General features: G+C 47.0%; 1 protein-coding gene across 1 annotated transcript; it reads left to right on the forward strand.

Moving 5' to 3' along the window:
* Positions 1 to 385: 385 nt before the first annotated feature.
* Positions 386 to 2200, forward strand: NKAPL (NFKB activating protein like). The gene is made up of 2 exons (XM_066246267.1): positions 386 to 436; positions 469 to 2200. The coding sequence occupies exons 1-2, from the start codon at positions 386 to 388 to the stop codon at positions 1621 to 1623; spliced, it is 1206 nt and encodes a 401-aa protein (XP_066102364.1). The 3' UTR covers positions 1624 to 2200.
* The last annotated feature ends 18015 nt before the right edge of the window (positions 2201 to 20215 follow it).

The raw sequence follows: 20215 nt of genomic DNA on the forward strand, positions 1-20215 counted from the left end.
TTCCCCGCCCTGAAGATGGTCAACGGGATAAACGCGAGGAGCTGGGAGGTCGGGTCCCTCCCGCAAGGGGCACGATTAAAAGGACGGAAGTGAAAACGGGACGGGCAAAGGGGGGAAAGCAAATATCTTAGAGAGGCAATGTTTGAGCAGCAGAAGGATTGACTGATGCGAATTTCTCTTTTTATGTTTCCATGGTGCTCAGGCTGGGAATCGCAAACCCAAACACAGCCCTGACCGTACCCCCTACCCACTCAGGACAAAAACCGCCGCCTACCTCGCCCAGGCGCTCGCACGCGTAACGGAGCTTCGCCTGGCAACCGGCCGAAGCGGAAGTTGCGCGACACAGCGCTGGCGCGCCTGCGCAAGCGGAAGTTGTTGGCCCGCCATGTTTCCCTCAGGTAACGGTCCAGCGTTAACCGCTCCGTCACCCGAGGACGTGCGGCCCGTGGCGCCAGTGTCCTGATCTAGCTCTCCCGAGGACACCCCGGACTCTCGGAGACGGTGACGCAGCTCATCAAGCAGCACCGTTCCCGTTGTCACTCCCGCGGCCGCGAGGGCTTCAAGCCTCCGTGGGACCTGTCCACCAGTGCTCCTTCCCCCCTCACTGGCTCCGGGTCCCGAGAGCTGCCGCCCGGGCTGCGCAACTCCGCCTTCTCGTCGTCCTCTTCCATCTACTGCGGTGGACGCTGCTACCATCACCACCACTGCGCGGGCGACAGGCAGTGGACAGAAGTCTGCGAGATGGAGGAGAGCTATCGGCAGAGGAGGCTGAAAGAGAGGAAAAGGATTGGGGAAGCGGGAGCCCCTGAGGTGTGGGGGCTGTCGCCAAAGTTCCCTGAGCTGGATTATGACGAGCACACCCCCTTTGAAGATGAAGATGTAAGAACTCAGAAGACCAGCACTTCAGATTCCAGCTACGAAGAAAAAAGGAAAAAGAAGACCAGTCGTTCAAAAAACAAGAAAAAAAGGAAAAAACATTCCAAAAGAAAATATAAAAAAGATTATGATAATAGTGACAGTAATTCAGACTCTGACATTAAATCTAGCTCTTATGGTGGGAAAAAGAGAACCAAAAAATCCAAGAACAAAGAGAAGAAAAAGAAGTTCCGAGGGGAAAGAAACAAGAAAAAGAAGAATAAGAAGACTGGAAAAGAATCCAGTGACCCAAGCTATAAGGATTCTGAAGGGGAGTTGCTGGAAGATACCTGGATTGAGCACTCAAAGACTGCAGGTACTATGGATCTCATAGGTCCAGAGGCACCTATAATAAACACCTCTCAAGATGAGAAGCCTTTGAACTATGGCCATGCTCTGCTTCCAGGAGAAGGTGCAGCTATGGCTGAGTATGTAAAAGCTGGCAAGCGTATTCCACGAAGAGGTGAAATTGGGCTGACGAGTGAAGAGATTGCCTCATTTGAATGTTCAGGTTATGTCATGAGTGGTAGCAGGCATCGCAGAATGGAGGCTGTGCGCCTGCGTAAAGAGAACCAGATCTATAGTGCAGATGAGAAGAGAGCCCTTGCATCCTTTAACCAAGAAGAGAGACGAAAAAGAGAAAATAACATTCTAGCCAGTTTCCGAGAGATGGTGTACAGAAAGACAAAAGGGAAAGATGACAAATAAGAACTTTTGTTCTACAGCAGAACTTTGAACAATTTTATATGACCAAAGTAGTATAAAAAGGCTTTATGATGATAGTGTACCTACTATGTTAGTAAGTCCTACAAGAAAAAGCTTCTTTTTGAGATCTCTTTAGCAATTTATTTTTTCCTTTTAACTTAATAGATGCATATGGTTTTGATAATAATCAACACTACAGGAGAGTCAGTAAAATGTGTTTTTTTACTGAAGTCCCTGATCCTTCTCCGCAGAGAAATCTCTTCTTGGTGTCTTCTGTATCTCTTCGTGAGTTCTTCATACATACAAGCATATTGTTACAGAATAAAGGTTGGAGCTATCAACCTGGTGGGTTTTTCCCCTCTGTTGCTCTGACTTTTCTCGCTTTGAGGATTTCATTGCCTCATGGGGCCATTTGCCAATCTGTTAGCTGAAAATAGCATTTCATTTTAATTTTCTTTTTAAAGATAATTAGTATATTATGTTTATTTGAGTCAAACCCATGACATACCAGGAAGCAAGATCTCAAATGCTTTATTATTTTTATTTCTTTAAGAATAAAGTTGAGCTTTTCATATAGGTATATGAGTATTTTGTAATTATTTTTTGCATATATGTGAACTGCCCTCCCTATAAACTTTGTCTGTTTTCCTACTGTGTTGATCTTACTGTTGAAGAATTTTTTCAAATAATAAATTAACCCTTTATCTTGTACCATACAGATATTTTCCCCTTTTGAATTGCTTTTTCTGGGCAACACTTGGTCATATTGCCCTTTAAGTCCTAAAAAGATCCCCTAACACTAGCTATACAATGAAATATCTTTGTCTTTCTCACTTGGTAAAGGTACAGCTAAGAAACTATGGCTTCTAGTAAGCCAAGGTAAGATTGGAGGGTTTCTTCTTCTAAAAGACAGCATACACAAAATGCAACAAGTTTTAAGCGTAATTTTTGCAGTGGAGTTCTCATGAGAGTATTTTGTGCTGTCATTATGCTGGAAGGTATTTCTTACCAATGGCTATCAGCAGCTTAGGGAGTGAGAAGTTGTAGATTTGGGAAAAATCTCTTATTTTATTCTCAACCTAACAAATACGTCTGGATTTCTTTTTTTTTTTTTTTTTTTTTTTTTTTTTTTTTACAGAGGCAGAGATAGGGACAGACAGACAGGAGCAGAGAGAGATGAGAAGCATCAATCATCAGTTTCTCGTTGCACATTGCGACTTCTTAGTTGTTCATTGATTGCTTTCTCACATGTGCCTTGACCGCGGGCCTTCAGCAGACCGAGTAACCCCCTGCTAGAGCCAGTGACCTTGGGTCTAAGCTGGTGAGCTCTTTGCTCAAGCCAGATGAGCCCGCGCTCAAGCTGGCGACCTTGGGATCTCGAACCTGGGTCCTTCCTCATCCCAGTCCGACGCTCTATCCACTGTGCCACCACCTGGTCAGGCACGTCTGGATTTCTATGGGAATACTTGTAAAAATTCATCAAGCATGAGGGGGGTTTTGGGTTTGGGTTCTATTTCTGGCATATAAGGGGAGTATCCATCTACTATTAGGAATTTTCCTGTTTTTAAAAAATGTTTATTTCATTGATTTTAGAGAGAGACAGGAACATCAATCTGGCAAGGTTCTCTACTTGTATTTTCTCCAAAATAAACAGCAGTTTTTCAATTTCTTCTTCTCTTCCTCTTAATCACCCCTAATCCCAACCACCATGCCCCCAGTTCTTGATCTCCTAACACCAGTTCTACTTTCTCTCTTACTGGGTGCCACATATACCGCCTCCATCTCCTCTCTCCTAGAGGACACATATATAAAATGCCCTCTTAACCTCCTCAAAGACTTTCAATTAAAGCTAATTCTTCCTATGCAGTTAACTGCTGGATGTGTATGTCTATGTGCTCCTCAGCCTACTCTGCCCTCCCTATCCCAAACAACAGCACCCACCTTCTACAGACAGCTCTCATATACCAAACCCAAAAAGGGGCTTCCTTCTTTGAGAGAGCCAACACTCTTATAGGGGATTATCCCACTTCAGCCACCAACCAAGCAAATAAGCTATATCAAACCTATTGTTCCCAGCTCAAAATATTAAAACCCTAAATTCCCCCTGCTCAGGAACCAGTCACCCTGAACACCCCCCTGCTTTCACCTGCCCCTTTGTGCTTTACTGCTCAAGGGGCTGTCCCAGTGGCTCACCTCCCTTCTGACCTCTGCAACACCACAATAACTATCCAATTTCCCAAAGACCACCAGAATCATTGAGTTAACTATCAAGTCTCTCCAGAAGCAAATGGATTATTTTCTAATCCCGTTCAACTCACAGGACCCCCTACTCTTACAGCTTCACAACATAAATGCTCCTATCCCACCACACAGCTATATCCCTGGCTCACTACCTCCACCACACAGTTGCAATGCTCTAAGCAGGCCTCTGACCATGTCTCCTCCCCTAGTTGGGGCTGCACTTTCCTCCATCTTGACCGTCTGAAGTTCAGAGCTGGATGGACGAAACCGACCGCTGTTCATCTATTCTCTATTCACCTCTTAGCCTGCCTCACCCAATTGGGCTTTCTACTTGTATGGGGCCAACACCTATATGTGTCTCCCTACTAATTGGACAGGAACCTGTACCCTAGTCTATCTCACCCCAAATATCAACCTAATCCCACCCCATGAGCCTTTTCCAGTTCCTAGTACACTACCTGTCAATCTAAGGACCAAACGAGCTGTACAGGTAATTCCTCTTCTTGTTGCTTTAGGAATCTCTATAGGAGTAGGTCTAGGGGCAGGGGGACTGGCCACTGCCCTGTCTTATTTCCACTCTCTGAAGCCCAGCAAATTTGTAAAAAACAAACTGAGTCAGGAAATCAGTGGTTTCATGCAAACTGGGTGTCTTGACTATTGCCTTTCATTGGTCCACTCACTCTCCTATTTTTTATTCTAGCTTTTGGACCCTGCCTCTTATGTCTGTTCACTAGTTTCTTACAGAACCGCATGCAGACCTCCACCAATCAGAAAATTGGAGAAATCTACCTAGCCCTACACACCAAACCCGGAACCTGCCTTCGTGAAACAGAAAAATCTGGAACCCTGTAAATACACCCCTACCTGGCAGAAAGCCATCACTGCACCTCTCTACCCCTCACTGAGAGTAACCCTTAGAGAGACCATAACCCTTCACCACCCCTACTCAGTTACAGAAGATAATAACCTTCATCCCTATTCCCTTGAAGCCTTTCTAGGAATCACTCTCTTTCCTTTTTATATAAATATATCAAATAGTTGGGAATCTTAGGTTTCATTCTTTAATCCTGCCAGCATGAGTTTTGTTTCGGGGCTTGCAGCAGGTGACCAACCACAAAGGAATGTCCGATATCACAATTCCGAGAAGTTACGGATGGTTGCACCACCATATATGTCGAAAAGATTCCATCTATATGCCCCACGACAGCAACAGCCAATCAACATATGCTTTGCCATTCTGCAAACATTCCTTCGCCCATCAATAGCCTGAGCCAATCAACAAATGCCCCGTTATCCCTACCACTTCCTTATCTCAAACCCTTAAAACGTGGTCTGAGTCTGTAACCGGGGCTGCTCTATCTTACCAGACAGCCCTGCAGGTTTCCTTTCATTAAAGCCTGTTACACTGGTCTTTCGGACTCCGATGGATTCTATCAGTTTTGAGGGAAATTTATGTTTCCATTGTGGATGGCATTAGGATGTGGATAGTAACTGAAACTGACAAGCTTGGGGAAGTAAGGTAGACCCAGGAAGCTGTAAATCTGATGTTTGAATGCACGACAGCTCATGCTGGGTAGTTCTGTCTGAGGGAAGAACTTTCAGCAACGGTAATGCCTTTTACAGAAACCTGTCTGTTGTGTTTCACATGTACTGTCATGTATTTTAAGAGTCATCTCTGGAGTGTGAGGAAGTAAGACATCCCAGCCTTCATTGTCATTGTTATGTGAATCATTTACTGTTGTGTCTTTTTCCTGCCTAGGAAGTTTCAGAGAAGATATAATCCATGCTCCGAGTCTCCTACCCGGTGTGAGATATCGGGCGTGAGGGCTCAGGGTCCGAGGCCTGGTGTCTGGCATCGGGCATCTCAAGTCCGGCTCTGGACGCAGTTTGAGGCAGGGCCCATGGGCTGTCGTGTTATCTATCGGAATACGTCCACGGTCCCTCCTCAGACGGCAGTCCGTGCTCCGGTTGTGGCGTCTGCCTCCGGGCACCAGGCCTCTGCGGTCTGATAGCGCTTTTTGGTTTGTGTCAGGGGATGTGTAGGGTCCAGGAGCGTCTTCCAGGGTGGTGGTCAAAGGGTAGGTCTAGGGCGTGTGGCTTCCAGGATAGGACTATGGTGTTAGCAGTTAGTTACTGGAGAGGTGTTAGGCTTGTAGGCAGATGGGAGGGGTGAGGGTGAGTGGGCGGGGCTGAGGCCGAGGCAGGGCGTTCCCCTAGTTTTCCTGCTGCACAATTTTCTTTGAATGAGAATTTGGTCAGTGTCACAGCACAGACCCCGACAGCTAGGTTTGGAATAGACAAAGGACAGAGTTAGTAGAGAGCCGGCCTAGATGTTCATTGAATCACTTATCCCCAAGGTGAGGAGTGTCCTGTGTAGGGGCTGCTGCATTTGCCATTCCAGGCTGGGGCCTCAGAAGAGGTTGGATGCCTGTCAGGCTGCAAAGGGATCTGGCCGATGGAGCCCCGGAAAGTCTTCCCTTTCCATGGTGAGTGTCTTTGTCATGGGATTGTCTGGAAAAGTGGGCCGACTCGTGCCGGTAGAATGATGTGATTCCTTGGACAGTGCATCCAAACAGGTAAGACTTGGAGTGTTATGAAGGTAATGCTCCCTGAAGGAGCTCTACCCGCATGTTTACCTCCTGCCCCCATGTTTGGAACTTTCCCAGATTTTCAGAAGGGGGTGTCTTTTGGGAATGTTAGCTGTTTTCAGAACTGTTTTCAGCCAGAAGGGTACGGTATCCTAGAGTGTGGGGGTGCAACGCTTTATTCCTTTCCCGTTGCTTCTGTCCGGACTAGGCTCGCAGTCTGTGGCGTTATTTCGATGTGCTTTCTGTTACTGCAATTGTGGAGAATTCCCACGTTACTTTATTCCCGGTGCCCATATTCTGTGTACTGGGAACTAAGATGATTGTTATTCTTTTTTTTTTTTTTTTTTTTTGTGGCAGAGACAGAGAGTCAGAGAGAGGGCCAGATAGGGACAGACAGACAGGAAGGGAGAGAGATGAGAAACATTAATTCTTCGTTGCAGCTTTTTGTTGTTCATTGATTGATTTCTCATATGTGCCTTGGGGGGGGGGCGCTACAGCAGATCAAGTGACCCCTTGCTCAAGCCAGCGACCTTGGGCTCAAGCTGGTGATCTTTGCTCAAACCAGATGAGCCCGCGCTCAAGCTGGTGACCTCGAGGTCTCGAACCTGGGTCCTCCGCATCCCAGTCCGACGCTCCATCCACTGCACCACCACCTGGTCAGGCTAGGATTGTTATTCTTTGAGGTGCGTGTTAGACGTTTTATTTTCCGATGTCCTGAGATTCAGTTTGAAGTGCGGCTCCACGCTGCCCTCTTGTGGACATGTGTGGGAATTGCATGGAAGCCTGCGTCGTGAAAGGGATGCATTGGCTTTGGGGTACACGTATTTATTAAGTTGTATTAGTTTCAGTCTCGTCTTAACGTTCTTTTGTATCGTTGACGATGGTGTCTAGTGGCTGTGGGTGGGATGCCCCAGAGAGGAGGTTCGGAAGAAGGAAGAGTGATGTGGCGTGAGTTGAGAATGGAGACAGTGGGTATACCGGAGTAAAACGGTTGAGACAGACCGGATCCCAAGAGGTAAGATTTCGCTGTCGCGTGAGGGGTTTGGTCTTTCACAGTCGCATGTTCACTGTGCTCTGTTTTTTGTTTGTTTGTTTTGTTGTTGTTGTTTGTTTGTTTTTTACAGAGACAAAGAGAGAGAGTCAGAGAGAGGGATAGATAAGGACGGACAGACAGGAACGGAGAGAGATGAGAAGCATCAATCATCAGTTTTTCGTTGCGACACCTCAGTTGTTCATTGATTGCTTTCTCATATGTGCCTTGACTGTGGGGCTACAGCAGAGCAAGTAACCCCTTGGCTCAAGCCAGTGACCTTGGGTCCAAGCTGGTGAGCTTTTTGCTCAAACCAGATGAGCGTGCGCTCAAGCTGGCGACTTTGGGGTCTCCAACCTGGGTCCTCCGCATCCCAGTCCAATGCTCTAACCACTGCACCACTCCTGGTCATGCCACTGTGCTCTTTTACTATCCGCAGATTTCATAGAATTCTGTAGGTAGTGAACAGTGATCAGGAAGTTGTGAGTTTGCTTATTAATCTCATTCTGTCGGCTTAGGGCACCATCTTCCAGAGGTTGAGGGATGGGTCCTTTCTGTTGCTGTTCTTTGTTAGCCTTTTTTTTTTTTTTTCAGGGACAGAGTCAGAGAGAGGAACATATAGGGACAGACAGACAGGAACGGAGAGAGATGAGAAGCATCAATCATCAGTTTTTCATTGCGACACCTCAGTTGTTCATTGATTGCTTTCTCATATATGCCTTAACCGCGGGCCTTCAGCAGACCGAGTAACCCCTTGCTCAAGCCAGCGACCTTGGGTCCAAGCTGGTGAGCTTTTGCTCAAGCCGCGCCACCGCCTGGTCAGGCTGTGTTAGCCTTTCTTTAAGTGTTGCGATGCGTGGCGGCAGGGTTTCCTTAGAGGTGCCTTTGAGAAATGCTGTTTATAGAGCCTTCTTTTTTCCATCTGGTTCTCAATTCCTCGATTCACTAAGGTGGTGAGAAATAGAGTGAAACCCATCTTCCTGAAAGTTTGTGGATACTTGATTCACGTCTTGATTCCGCTTTCCAGCTGCTGTGCTCTGGGTTTGACGCACTGTCGCCCTCCTGTGGACATCTATAGTTATTACATGTTGTCATTCAGCCGGTCCCTTGGTAGGCGGCAGTCTGCGCTGTGGGAATTCTGCAGGATGTTACTTAAGTGTAGCATTTCGTTCTAATTCCATTTTCTGGGCCGTATTGTGTGAAACCGAGACATACAGTTTACGGTATTTCGATCCTTGGACGTCTCTTGCAACTGTCTTTGTAGTCCGGCATGGACTACAAACGCTTGCTTTGCAAGTGAGAAGTCTGAATCCCAGCGCGAGCCTTGGCAAGACCTGTTAGACCTGAGAAGGTTCTGATGCAAAGCATTGCTTGCTGTCCCCTTGCAGAGATCAGAGGACTTGCCTTTGTGACACAGACAGCTGTGACAGTGCTGCCTCCTTGCCCTTTTGTACCTGTGAGATCATCTTCTAGCAAAGACAAGACAAGTGTTATTTTCTTCCCTAGACATTCATGTGCAATGATGCAGGGTTGATTGGGATTGGGAGGCTTTGCACATCACATTTTTATATTGTGTCTTCCCCTTGGAAGTGAAGTGATTCCAAAGGCGGGCATTTTGAGGTAGGGTCCTGGGTTTCTGTATTTGTTCCTTTGCTTGCTATTCAGCATTAAAATAAGAGTGCATGGAGTATTAATTACATTGTGGTTAAATTCTCACATTAGGCATCTGGAGGTCCTATCTGCGTCCAGTTTCAAAATTTTGGGTGTGGTATCTTGGCTGCAGAGGTGGGGTTTTTTTTTGCAGGGTCTTTGCTTTGCAGTGTGTTATGTTATTAGAATATGTATGTCTAGTGTCCTGAGAGTTCTTTGGTGTGGCTTTCTGTCCTGGGTGTCTGTGTAGACTGTAGATTTAGGTATTGACACTTGCAGTTAGGCACGAAGGTCTGATGTTCCACTCTGCCATTTCTTCTCTGTTCTTTGTCTGGGTTCATCTTTGAGTGCGAGGTACTTCGACTTCAAGTGTGTTTTCAAGCATTATCAAGGAATGAGGGTATGTGTCTGGGGTCTTCACATTGGTTCTGTTGTCTCGGTTCTGTTCAGCTTTCTTCATCCAGCGAGATACCTCAGAAGTGGCACAGCAGCATCCTTTTGTATTTCTGGGTGTTATTCTTTCTGTCAGTATAAACCACACTGGTATGGAGTTTGCTTTTCCGGAATGACACCAGAGACGAGGTCCCTTAGTGAGACTAAAACAACCTTTTTGTCTGCCATCGTGTGGGCATTCTGGGAATAGCGCCACTGGAGGAAAAGTTTTTCATCTTTTGATGTCATTTTGCAAGGACCCTTTAGCCCACGCAGGTAGCTGCAGGCATCACTGTTTTGTGTTGTCTCGGATGCTGTCTGTCAGTTGCAGGTGTAAGTGCCTTCCGTTGCTGGGGTATGCGACGCTGCTGTAGAAAACTCGACGCCATGTACATGAATGTCTTACAGTTGGGTCATTTCTTCCTCCGCTGTCATTCCCAATGCTCACTTGTATTTTTAGGGTGGCTCACAGATCACTGAGGGTTCAGGGACGTTTCCTTCTTGATAGTCAGAAGATCTGACATCTTTCTTTCTGGTTTGATATATTCTGCGTGCATGTGAATGCCAGTATTTCGTGCCTGGAGAAGAAGTTATTTCATGTTATTTTCCCTTTATGATTGATGACATCACTGAGATGGGGAATATGCTGCTTCTTCCCCTTTCAGACATATTCCTTTACTGAGGTAACTCCACTGTGGCAACAGTGACACGTTTGTATCCTCTGTGCTCTATTGTGCTTGACATCTGACTTTTTAGACAGCAGCTTGAGATAACATCCGTGATTGCTACTCCTGCTACTGTAAGAGATCTTTATCGAAAGGTCTGCTGCAGGGAGATGAGATTGCCAAAGTCCAGTCACTTTTTTTTTTTTTCATTTTTCCGAAGCTGGAAACGGAGAGACAGTCAGACAGACTCCCGCATGCGCCCGACCGGGATCCACCCGGCATGCCCACCAGGGGGCGATGTTCTGCCCCTCTGGGGCGTCGCTCTGTTGCATCCAGAGCCACTCTAGCGCCTGGGGCAGAGGCCAAGGAGCCATCCCCAGCACCCGGGCCATCCTTGCTCCAATGGAGCCTCGGCTGCGGGAAGGGAAGAGAGAGACAGAGAGGAAGGAGAGGGGGAGGGGTGGAGAAGCAGATGGGCGCCTCTCCTGTGTGCCCTGGCCGGGAATCGAACCTGGGACTCCTGCACGCCAGGCCGACGCTCTACCGCTGAGCCAACCGGCCAGGGCCAGTCCACTCACTTTTTATGTTGGCATTCTCAGCAGCAGTTCGATGGCTTGTCATTTTCGCCTTCTCTGTCTTACAGTTTCGGAGTTTGCCTGTTGAACATTCGCATCTCAGTCCTGTTTTGGCCTCCAGTTGTACCTGCATGTTGCCCGTTTTTTCTCTATGACTTCTGAGCTTGTTAGGTCAGTCCATCACGTTTCCCAGTAGACATAGTGACATGCTGTTTCCAGTAGTTGTCTGTGTACGGGTTTTCAATATGTTTGTTTCAGCTGGTGACTGTCTGATGTAGACCTAGGCATTCTGATGGGATCATCCATACAGGACGCAGAGAGGAGAAGGTAGTGAGGAAAATAATTGGCTCTTCTTTGTTCCCTGCGTGCTCAGAAGAGATGGTCGTGGGAGATGGAGATGGAGGGCTGTCACACTTCTGTGTTCTGAAGGTGCTGTAGGTGGGAGGACGTGAAGGGGTTCCACTTCGTTAGGGAAAGCGATCTCTGTGTTCAGTCTGCTGGTCTTGTCTGTGTCAAGGTGCAGGCTGAGAGGGAATGTCGAGGCTCAGTGACTTCCATGTTCACAGGGTGTCTCTGAAATGGTACCAAAAACTGTTGGTGAAGGTTTCCAACTGCACTTGGGGTCACTGCCTCCCCTATGTCTGTCTGTCTGTATTTATTTATTTATTTATTTATTTATTTATTTATTTATTTATGTGCTGTTCACTGAACCCTGGGTCTGTGTACAGCAGGAGGATCTGAGTGTTCCCCTGAATAGAGCACCTGGGCGGTCTGTCTGCTTTGTCTCTGGTGTATTGCTGACAGCAGTGGGTTTTTCCTTCTGGAAACTGTGGCTTAAGGTCATCTGTGCATGCTCAATGTGGGTGTCAGATGTCCTAGGTTGCTTTGCTATTGCCTTTGAGTCCCATGTTTCAGAGTGTGGTCCGTGGGTGGTGTAGAACTCAGTTCTGATGGATATAACCAGGTAAGAAGGGCTTGATGTATGTCTGCCCTGTTCCATCTTCACTTTTGGTTTCATGTTCTGTATCATGACTGGGCACCTGTTTGCGGTCGGATGGTGACGACCTCTGTCTGAGGGTGTGTGTGTGGCTTTCTGACGTTGGTTCTGGTGCTGGGTGTGTGTCACAGCTTGTTCATCATTTCATATGACCCAGAGCTGCTATCACAGGCTCCATATTATGGAAATGGTGTGATCACTGTGACATTGGACATTTGCCATCATGGTGCGTGTACCTTTGAAAGAATGATTCAGTAGAGGCCCCCCAGGGGAACAGAAAAGGGGTGCCGCACAGTGTGCCAGTTGGGGACCGCACTACTGTCGGGGAACATAAAAGCAATTTGTTAGCACTGGGTTTTGACATCACGGAGAGGCCTTTAAGGTTTCCTCCATCAACAGGAACAGAAAAATAGTTGCAGTGTGTACGTTTCTAGTACATTTCTGTTAATTAGTCCATTTGCCAAAGATGATAAAGTGCTGAGGAGAATGAGCAGCTGTCACTGTGAAAGGGATGGCTGCTGAGGTCGTACCTGCTCCAACTGCTGCCTTTCTGGTTTTCCAGGACCTGGAAGGGCTGTGCTCGTCCCTGCCATCTCCTTTTTATGACCCCGGTGTTGGGTTTGTTAGAGACGCGAGGCTTTCCGAGTTCTCTTTTCGTGTTGTTTTTTCACCTGGAGTTCAGAAAGGTTGTTATCAAGGCGGCTGTTTGGAGTTACAGTCCTGGCTTCACCTGTCGGATTTCTCCTTTGTCTCACTGTTTGCTTGCTTGTTTGCTTAAATGAGTATTCTGTGTTACTTGAGGACTTTCTTCACATTTTCTGTAGTTTCGCTCCTGCCGAAGGTTTCCGGGGGTGCAGTGTTTGTCCATTTACCCCACCTGTGCCTAACTTGTCTTGTTCGTTGAGGTGGGTTCCATTTACAGAAGATGTGGTTTGAGGTCCCATCAGTGCCTGTAAAATATGTGTGTCAGCCTCTGTTCACGTTGATAAATGTGATTTCTTTGGCCTGGATGAGTGGATGGTGCACTAGTGTATGTGTCCTTTCAACCTTGTTATTGATCAGAGAAGGGGGTGATCTAGCATTTGGAATAGACTTTCATTCCCATCTGCAGGGTTCCAGATGCTGTGTCTTGATTCTATGTTTCTGCTTCTCCCAGCTTTCCTTGAGTGTGGGAGTCAAGGTGTTCTATCACTGTTCTGTGCTGGGTGCTGCAAAGCCCTTCCCTCTTTCTCGGTTCAATGTGTCTTTCTGGGTAAAATGTGTCCGTCAGCTGCTAGCAGTTGTGTTACCACAGGACTTTCTCTCATTTTGCTCTTTCCAAGTGTCAAGGAATTTGAAGGTCATGTCTTGATTGGTACTTTGTTAGACTGTAACCCCTTCATAGTGTACATTGGAGTATGCTGCAATAGACTTTTTTGATTAATCCTATAGTGATTTCATTGGTTGAAAGCACATTTTTCATAAATGCTTGTTCTTGTCTTTCTGCAAATAGAGCATGACTGTCCAGGGCACCTTAAGTCTTTCTCAGTTCGGGAGGTGTTCCTGAGTTGTGGTGATGGGGCTCTAGGTCAAGGGAGCGCGGGCAGTACTTTCCTCAGGGGAGGATGTACCTTCACTTCTGCCGTTGTGAGGTATGTGCATTATTTCCCAGTCCTCATGTCTACAGCTCTCACACTTGTATGAGTCCCCCATGCCCCTCCTGGTCACTAGCACTAGATGTTGTTTGAACCATCTGTGCTCTCGCCTGTTACTCTGCTGTTCTCACTGTGTCGGCCCTTGGTTAGCGGGAAAGGGAGTGCTGTTTTTCTTGGGGGACAGTGTCCACACTCCATAGGAGTCAGAGATACACCTCCGTACTCTCAGAGAGCCCATGCTTGCATATGCTGAATACTGGGGCGCTGAGGAAGGATCCCGAATGTCATCAGAAGTCAAGTTATTCTGCACTCAGATCCACATTTCTGTTTTCTTACTCCAGTGCTGCCACCCAGAGGACATGTCGGGGGTTGTTCCTGACCTGCTCCCCTGCCTGCAATCCCAATCATTTCACCTGGAATGCAGTGAAGGGTGTCTTCTCTGTCCAGAGAGGTTGGGATGAAGATACCTTTGAGGGCACCAGTCTTCTCCTCATAGCCAATGCGAATTACACGTGTATAGCCAGCAGTTTTAGTGCTTTGTCCAGGGCGTCCTCCACAGGGTGAGAGGACATAGCCGTGTTATGACAGGGAATCCCTGTATTCCTCGCAGAGGTGCGTTGGGATGGTCAGAGGAGTAGGACGTGCACTGACTGCACAATCCAGGGCTTCGGGGGGGGGGGGGTCCCAGTACACTTGGTGTGCATCTCTCCCTTTACGTCTGCCTGAATGTGCTTCCTGGACCCAGTGCTCATGTCCTAGGGCAGGTGAGCCTCTATGGGTGAATCCGCATCGGCTCCTGTGGCAGATCTCCACGTTCTCTCTGTAATCCTTCAGAAGTGCAGGACTGAGGTCCTGTGGCATCGTCCAGTACTCTGCCTTCCTGTAGTGTGTCCACTCACAGTCGAAGGATGTGGTTGTACTGTGTCACTGATGTTTTCCCAGGGAGCATGCTTTCCTATCCCCCTCATGATCCAGTGACATGGTGCAGGATGTGTCTACTGAGTTTTTCACCCAGATCACCCAACCCTGTATATGAAGACTGCTATTGCCCGTCCATGTGGTGACAAATTGGATAGACCATCAGACTGAGATGCAGAAGACCCAGGGTTGAGACCCCGAGCTCTCTGGCCTGAGCAGTGGCTCATGCAGCTTGAGTCCTGGTTCCTCAGCTTTACCGAGGGCTCTCTGGCTTGAATATGGGATCATAGACGTGACTTTGTGGTCGCTGGATTGATCCCAAGGGTCACTGGCCTGAAGGCCAAGGTTGCTGGCTTGAGCAGCAGGTTCCTGGCTGTACTGTAAGCCCCCTGCCCCAGTCACAGCAGATACGAGAAAGCAATCGATGAACAGGTAAGGTGCCTCAACAAAGAACAGATGCTTCCTATTTGTTTCCCTTCCTGTTTGTCAATATCTATCTTTCTCTCGGTCTCTCTCTCTGTCCGTGTACAAAAAAGAGTGGTGCCTCTTTTATTCATTTCTAGGACTCAGAGTGGAAGTGACAGTTGAAAAGGATCCCCACTGACTGTCTGGCGGGGATCACAGACTGTACCCCTTCTGTGGTCATTCCTTTGTAACTGCTGACATGAACCAGAAGGCCCATGACAGGGCTGTGTAGTCCTTGGCAGTGTGATCTGTTCTCATGCTTTGATCTCTGCCGCCTGACACTGAATCTTGAGAAAAAGGCCTAAGAGGAGGGCACTTGAAAAAAATGGAACATTTGCCTGACCAGGCTGTGGCACAGTGGATAGAGCATCGGACTGGGATGCAGAGGACCCAGGTTCGAGACCCCGAGGTCGCCAGCTTGAGAGCGGGCTCATCTGGGTTTGAGCAAAGCTCACCAGCTTGGACCCAAGGTCACTGGCTCGAGCAAGGGGACTCGGTCTGCTGAAGGCCCGTAGTCAAGGCACATATGAGAAAGCAATCAATGAACAACTAAGGTGTTGCAAGAAAAAACTGATGATTGATGCTTCTCATCTCTCTCCATTCCTGTTTGTCTGTCCCTATCTATCCCTCTCCCTGACTCTCTCTCTTTGTCCCTGTAAAAAAAAAAAGTTAAATAAATAATAATTTTAGAAGAAAGAAAAAAATAAATGAAACATTTCTGGTGCCCTCTAGTGGATGTCCTGAGAATAGCGCTCTTTCTCGGAAAGTCTGCCATTGGGTATCGGTTTGTGTGAATAGAACAAATCCTGAGGTTTCCCACATAGTGAAGAAGTGATTATGGTGTCGCTGATTCCGTGTACAATCCATACTGCAGCTGTGAAAATGGACGAGGTTCTCAAGAGAACAACAGCATCTGTTTCTTTCTCACAGGTAGGAGTAATAGGCTATTAGAGATTGATTGCCATGACATTGCTACTTTCCGAAACTGCTGTGGTGCTGACGTGGAGACAATCTTCTGGAACATGGAAGGAGTGCTTTGGGTCGCTCTGTTCCCTTTTCCGGAGTGGAACAGCAGAGTTTGCTGGGCCTCTGGGTCTTTCTGACCATTATCTCTGTCTTAGGTCTTTGCCTTGGCTTCAGAAACTGTTCAGATAGGTGGCTGCTCCAAATATCACTCCTTTTATTTGGCTTCCTTATTTGTTTCTGTAGTCATTCTTCATTCACTTTCATAGTTTCTTGTTTTTTATTCATTCATTTTCCCCTTGATTTGTTTATGTTTCCCCGTTGTTTACTTATTAGGTCATTTAGTTACTTATTCAGTAACTTTGATTTCCTTCCTTTGCTTGTTCCCTCAGTACTTTATTGGGGAGTGGCCCGTGTCTTTCTATGTCGGGAGCCAATCAACGACTGCTGGCTGACAAGGTCACAGCAGAGAAGATCCACAACTGCTGGCTGACAAGGTCACAGCAGGAGAAGACCCACAACTGCTGGCTGACAAGGTCACAGCAAGAGAAGACCCACAACTGCTGGCTGACAAGGTCACAGCAGAAGAAGATCAAAAACTGCTGATTGACGAAGTCACAGCAGAGAAGACCAACGGCTGCTGGTTGACAAAGTCACCGCAGTGAAGACCATTGGCTGCGGGTTGACAAAGTCACCACAAAGGAAAGGCACAACAATACTTCCCCCTTTGACTTTTTGAATTAATCTGGCCTTATATCCCCCCTTTTCTGGGTGTGTGCTATTATTTATGGCACAGGGATAATAGTACTGTGCTTTCCCTGTAGATTCATAGTAATTTCTTTGAAAATGAGACAGAGGGTGTGAGTTCCACAGAAAAGCCTGTAAGCCCCTTGAACTGGGCTCATAAACATAAGAGGCTGGCTATGATATCCCTCGTAAAGGGTTAAGTTTGTAGGAGAATTTCTTCTTATTAATCATGTTAGAAAGAATAAATTGTGACTTGTGAATGGATAGGAGGCAGTGGCTGTACACAGAGCACCTTTCAGCCTTCACTTAATTCATCATCTTTCCTCCCTAGCCTTTTCATGTGATAGAATAGAGAAACTTTCCTTTCTTCTTGCTTACCTGGCTTGCAGATGGTGGAACACTCTGAGAAGAATAAAGTTAGAACTTAACTAGTGTATGAATATAGTAAATAAATAAAATTTGACTAGACAATAGAATCTTAGGTAAGGTGGAGTGGCCCGTTGCGTGGCCTTGGATGGGAGCACAGCCGGCAAGTAAAGAATGTTTTGTTAAGAGACTTGTTTTGTGACTGAAGACAGTTGCTGGGCTTTTCTCAGTAAAACATTCTCATGAGATTTTTGTATTCTTCAAGAATAAGGAGAGGAATGTGGTGGGATCCATAGAAGCAATAGCAATTAATGCCTTCTGATATTATGTTGCTACTAAGCTATCTTGCAGGTGCACTCTATATATCTTTAAGCAAAAGTTACTCTTGATGTTATGACAATTTCTTAATAAGCAAGCCTTTTGAAGTCTTGTGAGAAAAATTAGGACACTGCATGAACTCAAGGCCATTTGCCTGAGCAAGCGGTGGTCCTTTGCTAGTCCTTGATGATTTCGTCTGCTAATCACTCTCTGCACCCTTGACTCACAACAACAGTAAAGTAGAGTTATTAATTAGTACTAATCTTTTAGAAGTTTGTACCAATATTGTTATTGCTATTGTATAACTGTACTTTGAATAACTTACCACCTGATTTATAGTTTATAGATATGAATTAACTGTTATCTGGAAACATGTAACCATAGTGAAACAAAATACCATGTGATTGTAACTTAGTGTGTGTGCATAAAAAGAAAGCTAGACCAGCATTTGGCAGAGATGCCTGGCAGTAAATGCTAACGAGAGAATAAAGAGAAAGAAAAGAATTCGGCTCTCTCACTCGATTTCGCCGACGCCGTCTCCTCCTGTGGGACCCCTGGATTCCCCCCGGGGCTGGACCCCGGCATTTCTACTGTGGGTGATTCAGCTGATGCAGAGGGATCTACCCTTTGCTCTTCGTCTCTGTTTTTATTGTAATAGCTGCTGACATTCTGTTTATAGAGATGAGAGCTTTGCCCAGAGTATGTGCTTCCTGGGAAAAAGTGAATAGGGTAAATTCTTCGGTGTGTGCTATATTTCTTGGCATTGTTCTCTCTGAGGTGTTCATAGATTTCAGTTCATGTGACCTTCTATTTTTACAATGTGTTTCTAGGTTTTGGTCTTTATGGCCAGGACCATGTCTGGGCAAGAACTTTAGCTTGGAAGCCCTCAGTCCTCCCTTGGGGCTCGCAGTGCTCCCCAGAGCCTCCCTTGAGTGTGTGGGGTCCTGACTTTGGCTCTGCTGCATGTTTTGTGTCACGCCTTCTCCTGTTAGTCTGATGAACAAGAACCATCAGCTCAGGACCCTCTCCTCTGCAAGTGTGGGATCCCTTGATGCACTGTGACGCATGCTGCATTGCATTCTGCATTTGGGGAACGTCTCCTGAATAGGGGTCACTGGGATAGGACACATTGTTCTGCTGCCCTCTAGTGGGGAAGTTGGGAATAAATAGCACTTCGTAAGAGAAAATTTCCTTCCACCCCTGCTGCCTGCTGTTTTGCAAAAAGTTTGGAACTGCCATTGCACTTTTCATCAGCAGTGTCTGTGAATGTGTCAGAGGAAGGGCTCCAGCCAGACACCATGGGCTCATGTCCATGATGTCATGCTGAAGCCGGTCACCACATACTCAAGCTGAATGAGCCTGTGATCAATCCAGGGACCTCAGGGATTTGAATCTCGGTCCTCAGAGTCCCAGGTTCACACACTATCCACTGTATCACCACCTGGTCAGGCTGTTCCTCCACTTATTGCAACAGGTGAAGGGAAAATAAGACCATGTTATTAAACATCCTGTTGATGTTTCCATTTATATTCTAAGAAATTTATAGACATCCTTGGGAAATTGACATCATGTTTTGTAAAACTGAGTTTTAGGTTGATTGAAAAATAAATTAGTAACAGAACTTTTAGTATTTTTAGTGAAATGAAGTCTGGAGGCACAGTGTTCTGAGAGTGAGAAGCATTCTGTAAGTGATACCATGTCCCCTTAAAGTCACCTGAGAGATTCTTTTCTGGGCACTTGTTCACCATGATAAAAAGTGGGTCTGTAGATGGTGGATTGTGGAAAGTAAAAAATAAAGAATGTGGAGCATTAATTACATTGTAGCACCAGTAGGAAAGATTGATTTATGAGGCAAGGACAGTTGTCTACAGAGGTCTCAGTGGCGAGGTTTCAGGTATGCTGTTCCCCCAGCAAGCAGGGGTTTGTAGATCTGCCCATCTGACCCACGGGGCACTCATGCCACCAGCAGTCATGGAACGCCCAGGACAGTGGTGTCCAGTCAGGTCGTTTGCCAGACACTGCTCGCTGCTTCAGACGGTCCGGTCTCCAGTTGCTGAGGCAGCACAGCGCACCTGAGCAGCCTCCGTGGAGGCGTCTGTATGGGGATGGGATGTGTGTGAATGCTGAAGAGCAGAGAAAGTGAGGCAGAAAGACTGTCAGTCAGTAAGGGACCAGCAGAGCAATGGTGCTGCACGTTAAGTTGTGTTGTTGTTGCTTATATTTCATTCATTGAGTTTAGAGATAGGGTATTGGGAGAGAGACAGAGAAACACACAATCATTGTTCCATGCAGTTGTTTCTTGGTGTTCCTATCGGTCGTTTCTTGTGCCTGCCTTGAGTCGTGAGCGACCACATCATGTAGAGTGGACAGGACACCAGTCTGTGCAGTCAGCCACCCGGCCGGGGTTTGGTTTCTGCACTTTAGTTCTCAGCCTCCAGGCCACTTCTTCCAAGAAAGGCGTTCCCAGATCATTGGTGTCTGTTCCTGACAGTATTCTGTTCTTTTCCTGCATAGCAGTTGCCTGAACCTAAAGTGGTGTCTTTAATTTTCTATTTCCCACTTAGCCACGTAAGCCATGAGCCACAGGAAATCATGTGTGTGTTGTGTGCTGATCGGTACACTGGTGTCTGTGTCTGTACCGGTACCGACATTAATTACTGTTAAACAAAATATCGGCAAGCGAAGAACCTCCCTCGGCAGGGCTCTGAAAGTAAAGCCCTTAAAGAAACAATAGCGTCGTCAGCCGGTTCCAAAGTAAGTGTGGGGGACAGTTCCTCTTCTCCTGCCCGGTGGAAGCTCTCTGCACCCCCAGGACGCCGCGGCCACGCAGCCCTCCTCAGCCCGGCCTCGCGGTGCCGTGGAAACCGGCACCAGCCCGCCGGTTTCGGGACGCTGCTCTGATCCGCCGCCCCTCCCGCGTTCCCCCTCCCCTAGGCCGTGTGAGTCCCGGCGCGCAGCGTGGGCGCATCTGCACGTCGGCGTTGAGGGGCGGGAGTCGGGAGGGCG

Source organism: Saccopteryx bilineata, chromosome 11 (assembly GCF_036850765.1).
Source record: "Saccopteryx bilineata isolate mSacBil1 chromosome 11, mSacBil1_pri_phased_curated, whole genome shotgun sequence".
NCBI lineage: Eukaryota > Metazoa > Chordata > Mammalia > Chiroptera > Emballonuridae > Saccopteryx > Saccopteryx bilineata.

Bases quoted from the DNA above. Each gene is read 5' to 3' on its own strand.
- NKAPL (XM_066246267.1), top strand. From the start codon at position 386: ATGTTTCCCTCAGGTAACGGTCCAGCGTTAACCGCTCCGTCACCCGAG. The intron at 437-468 runs GTGCGGCCCGTG...GTCCTGATCTAG, and splicing joins CCGCTCCGTCACCCGAGGAC to CTCTCCCGAGGACACCCCGG.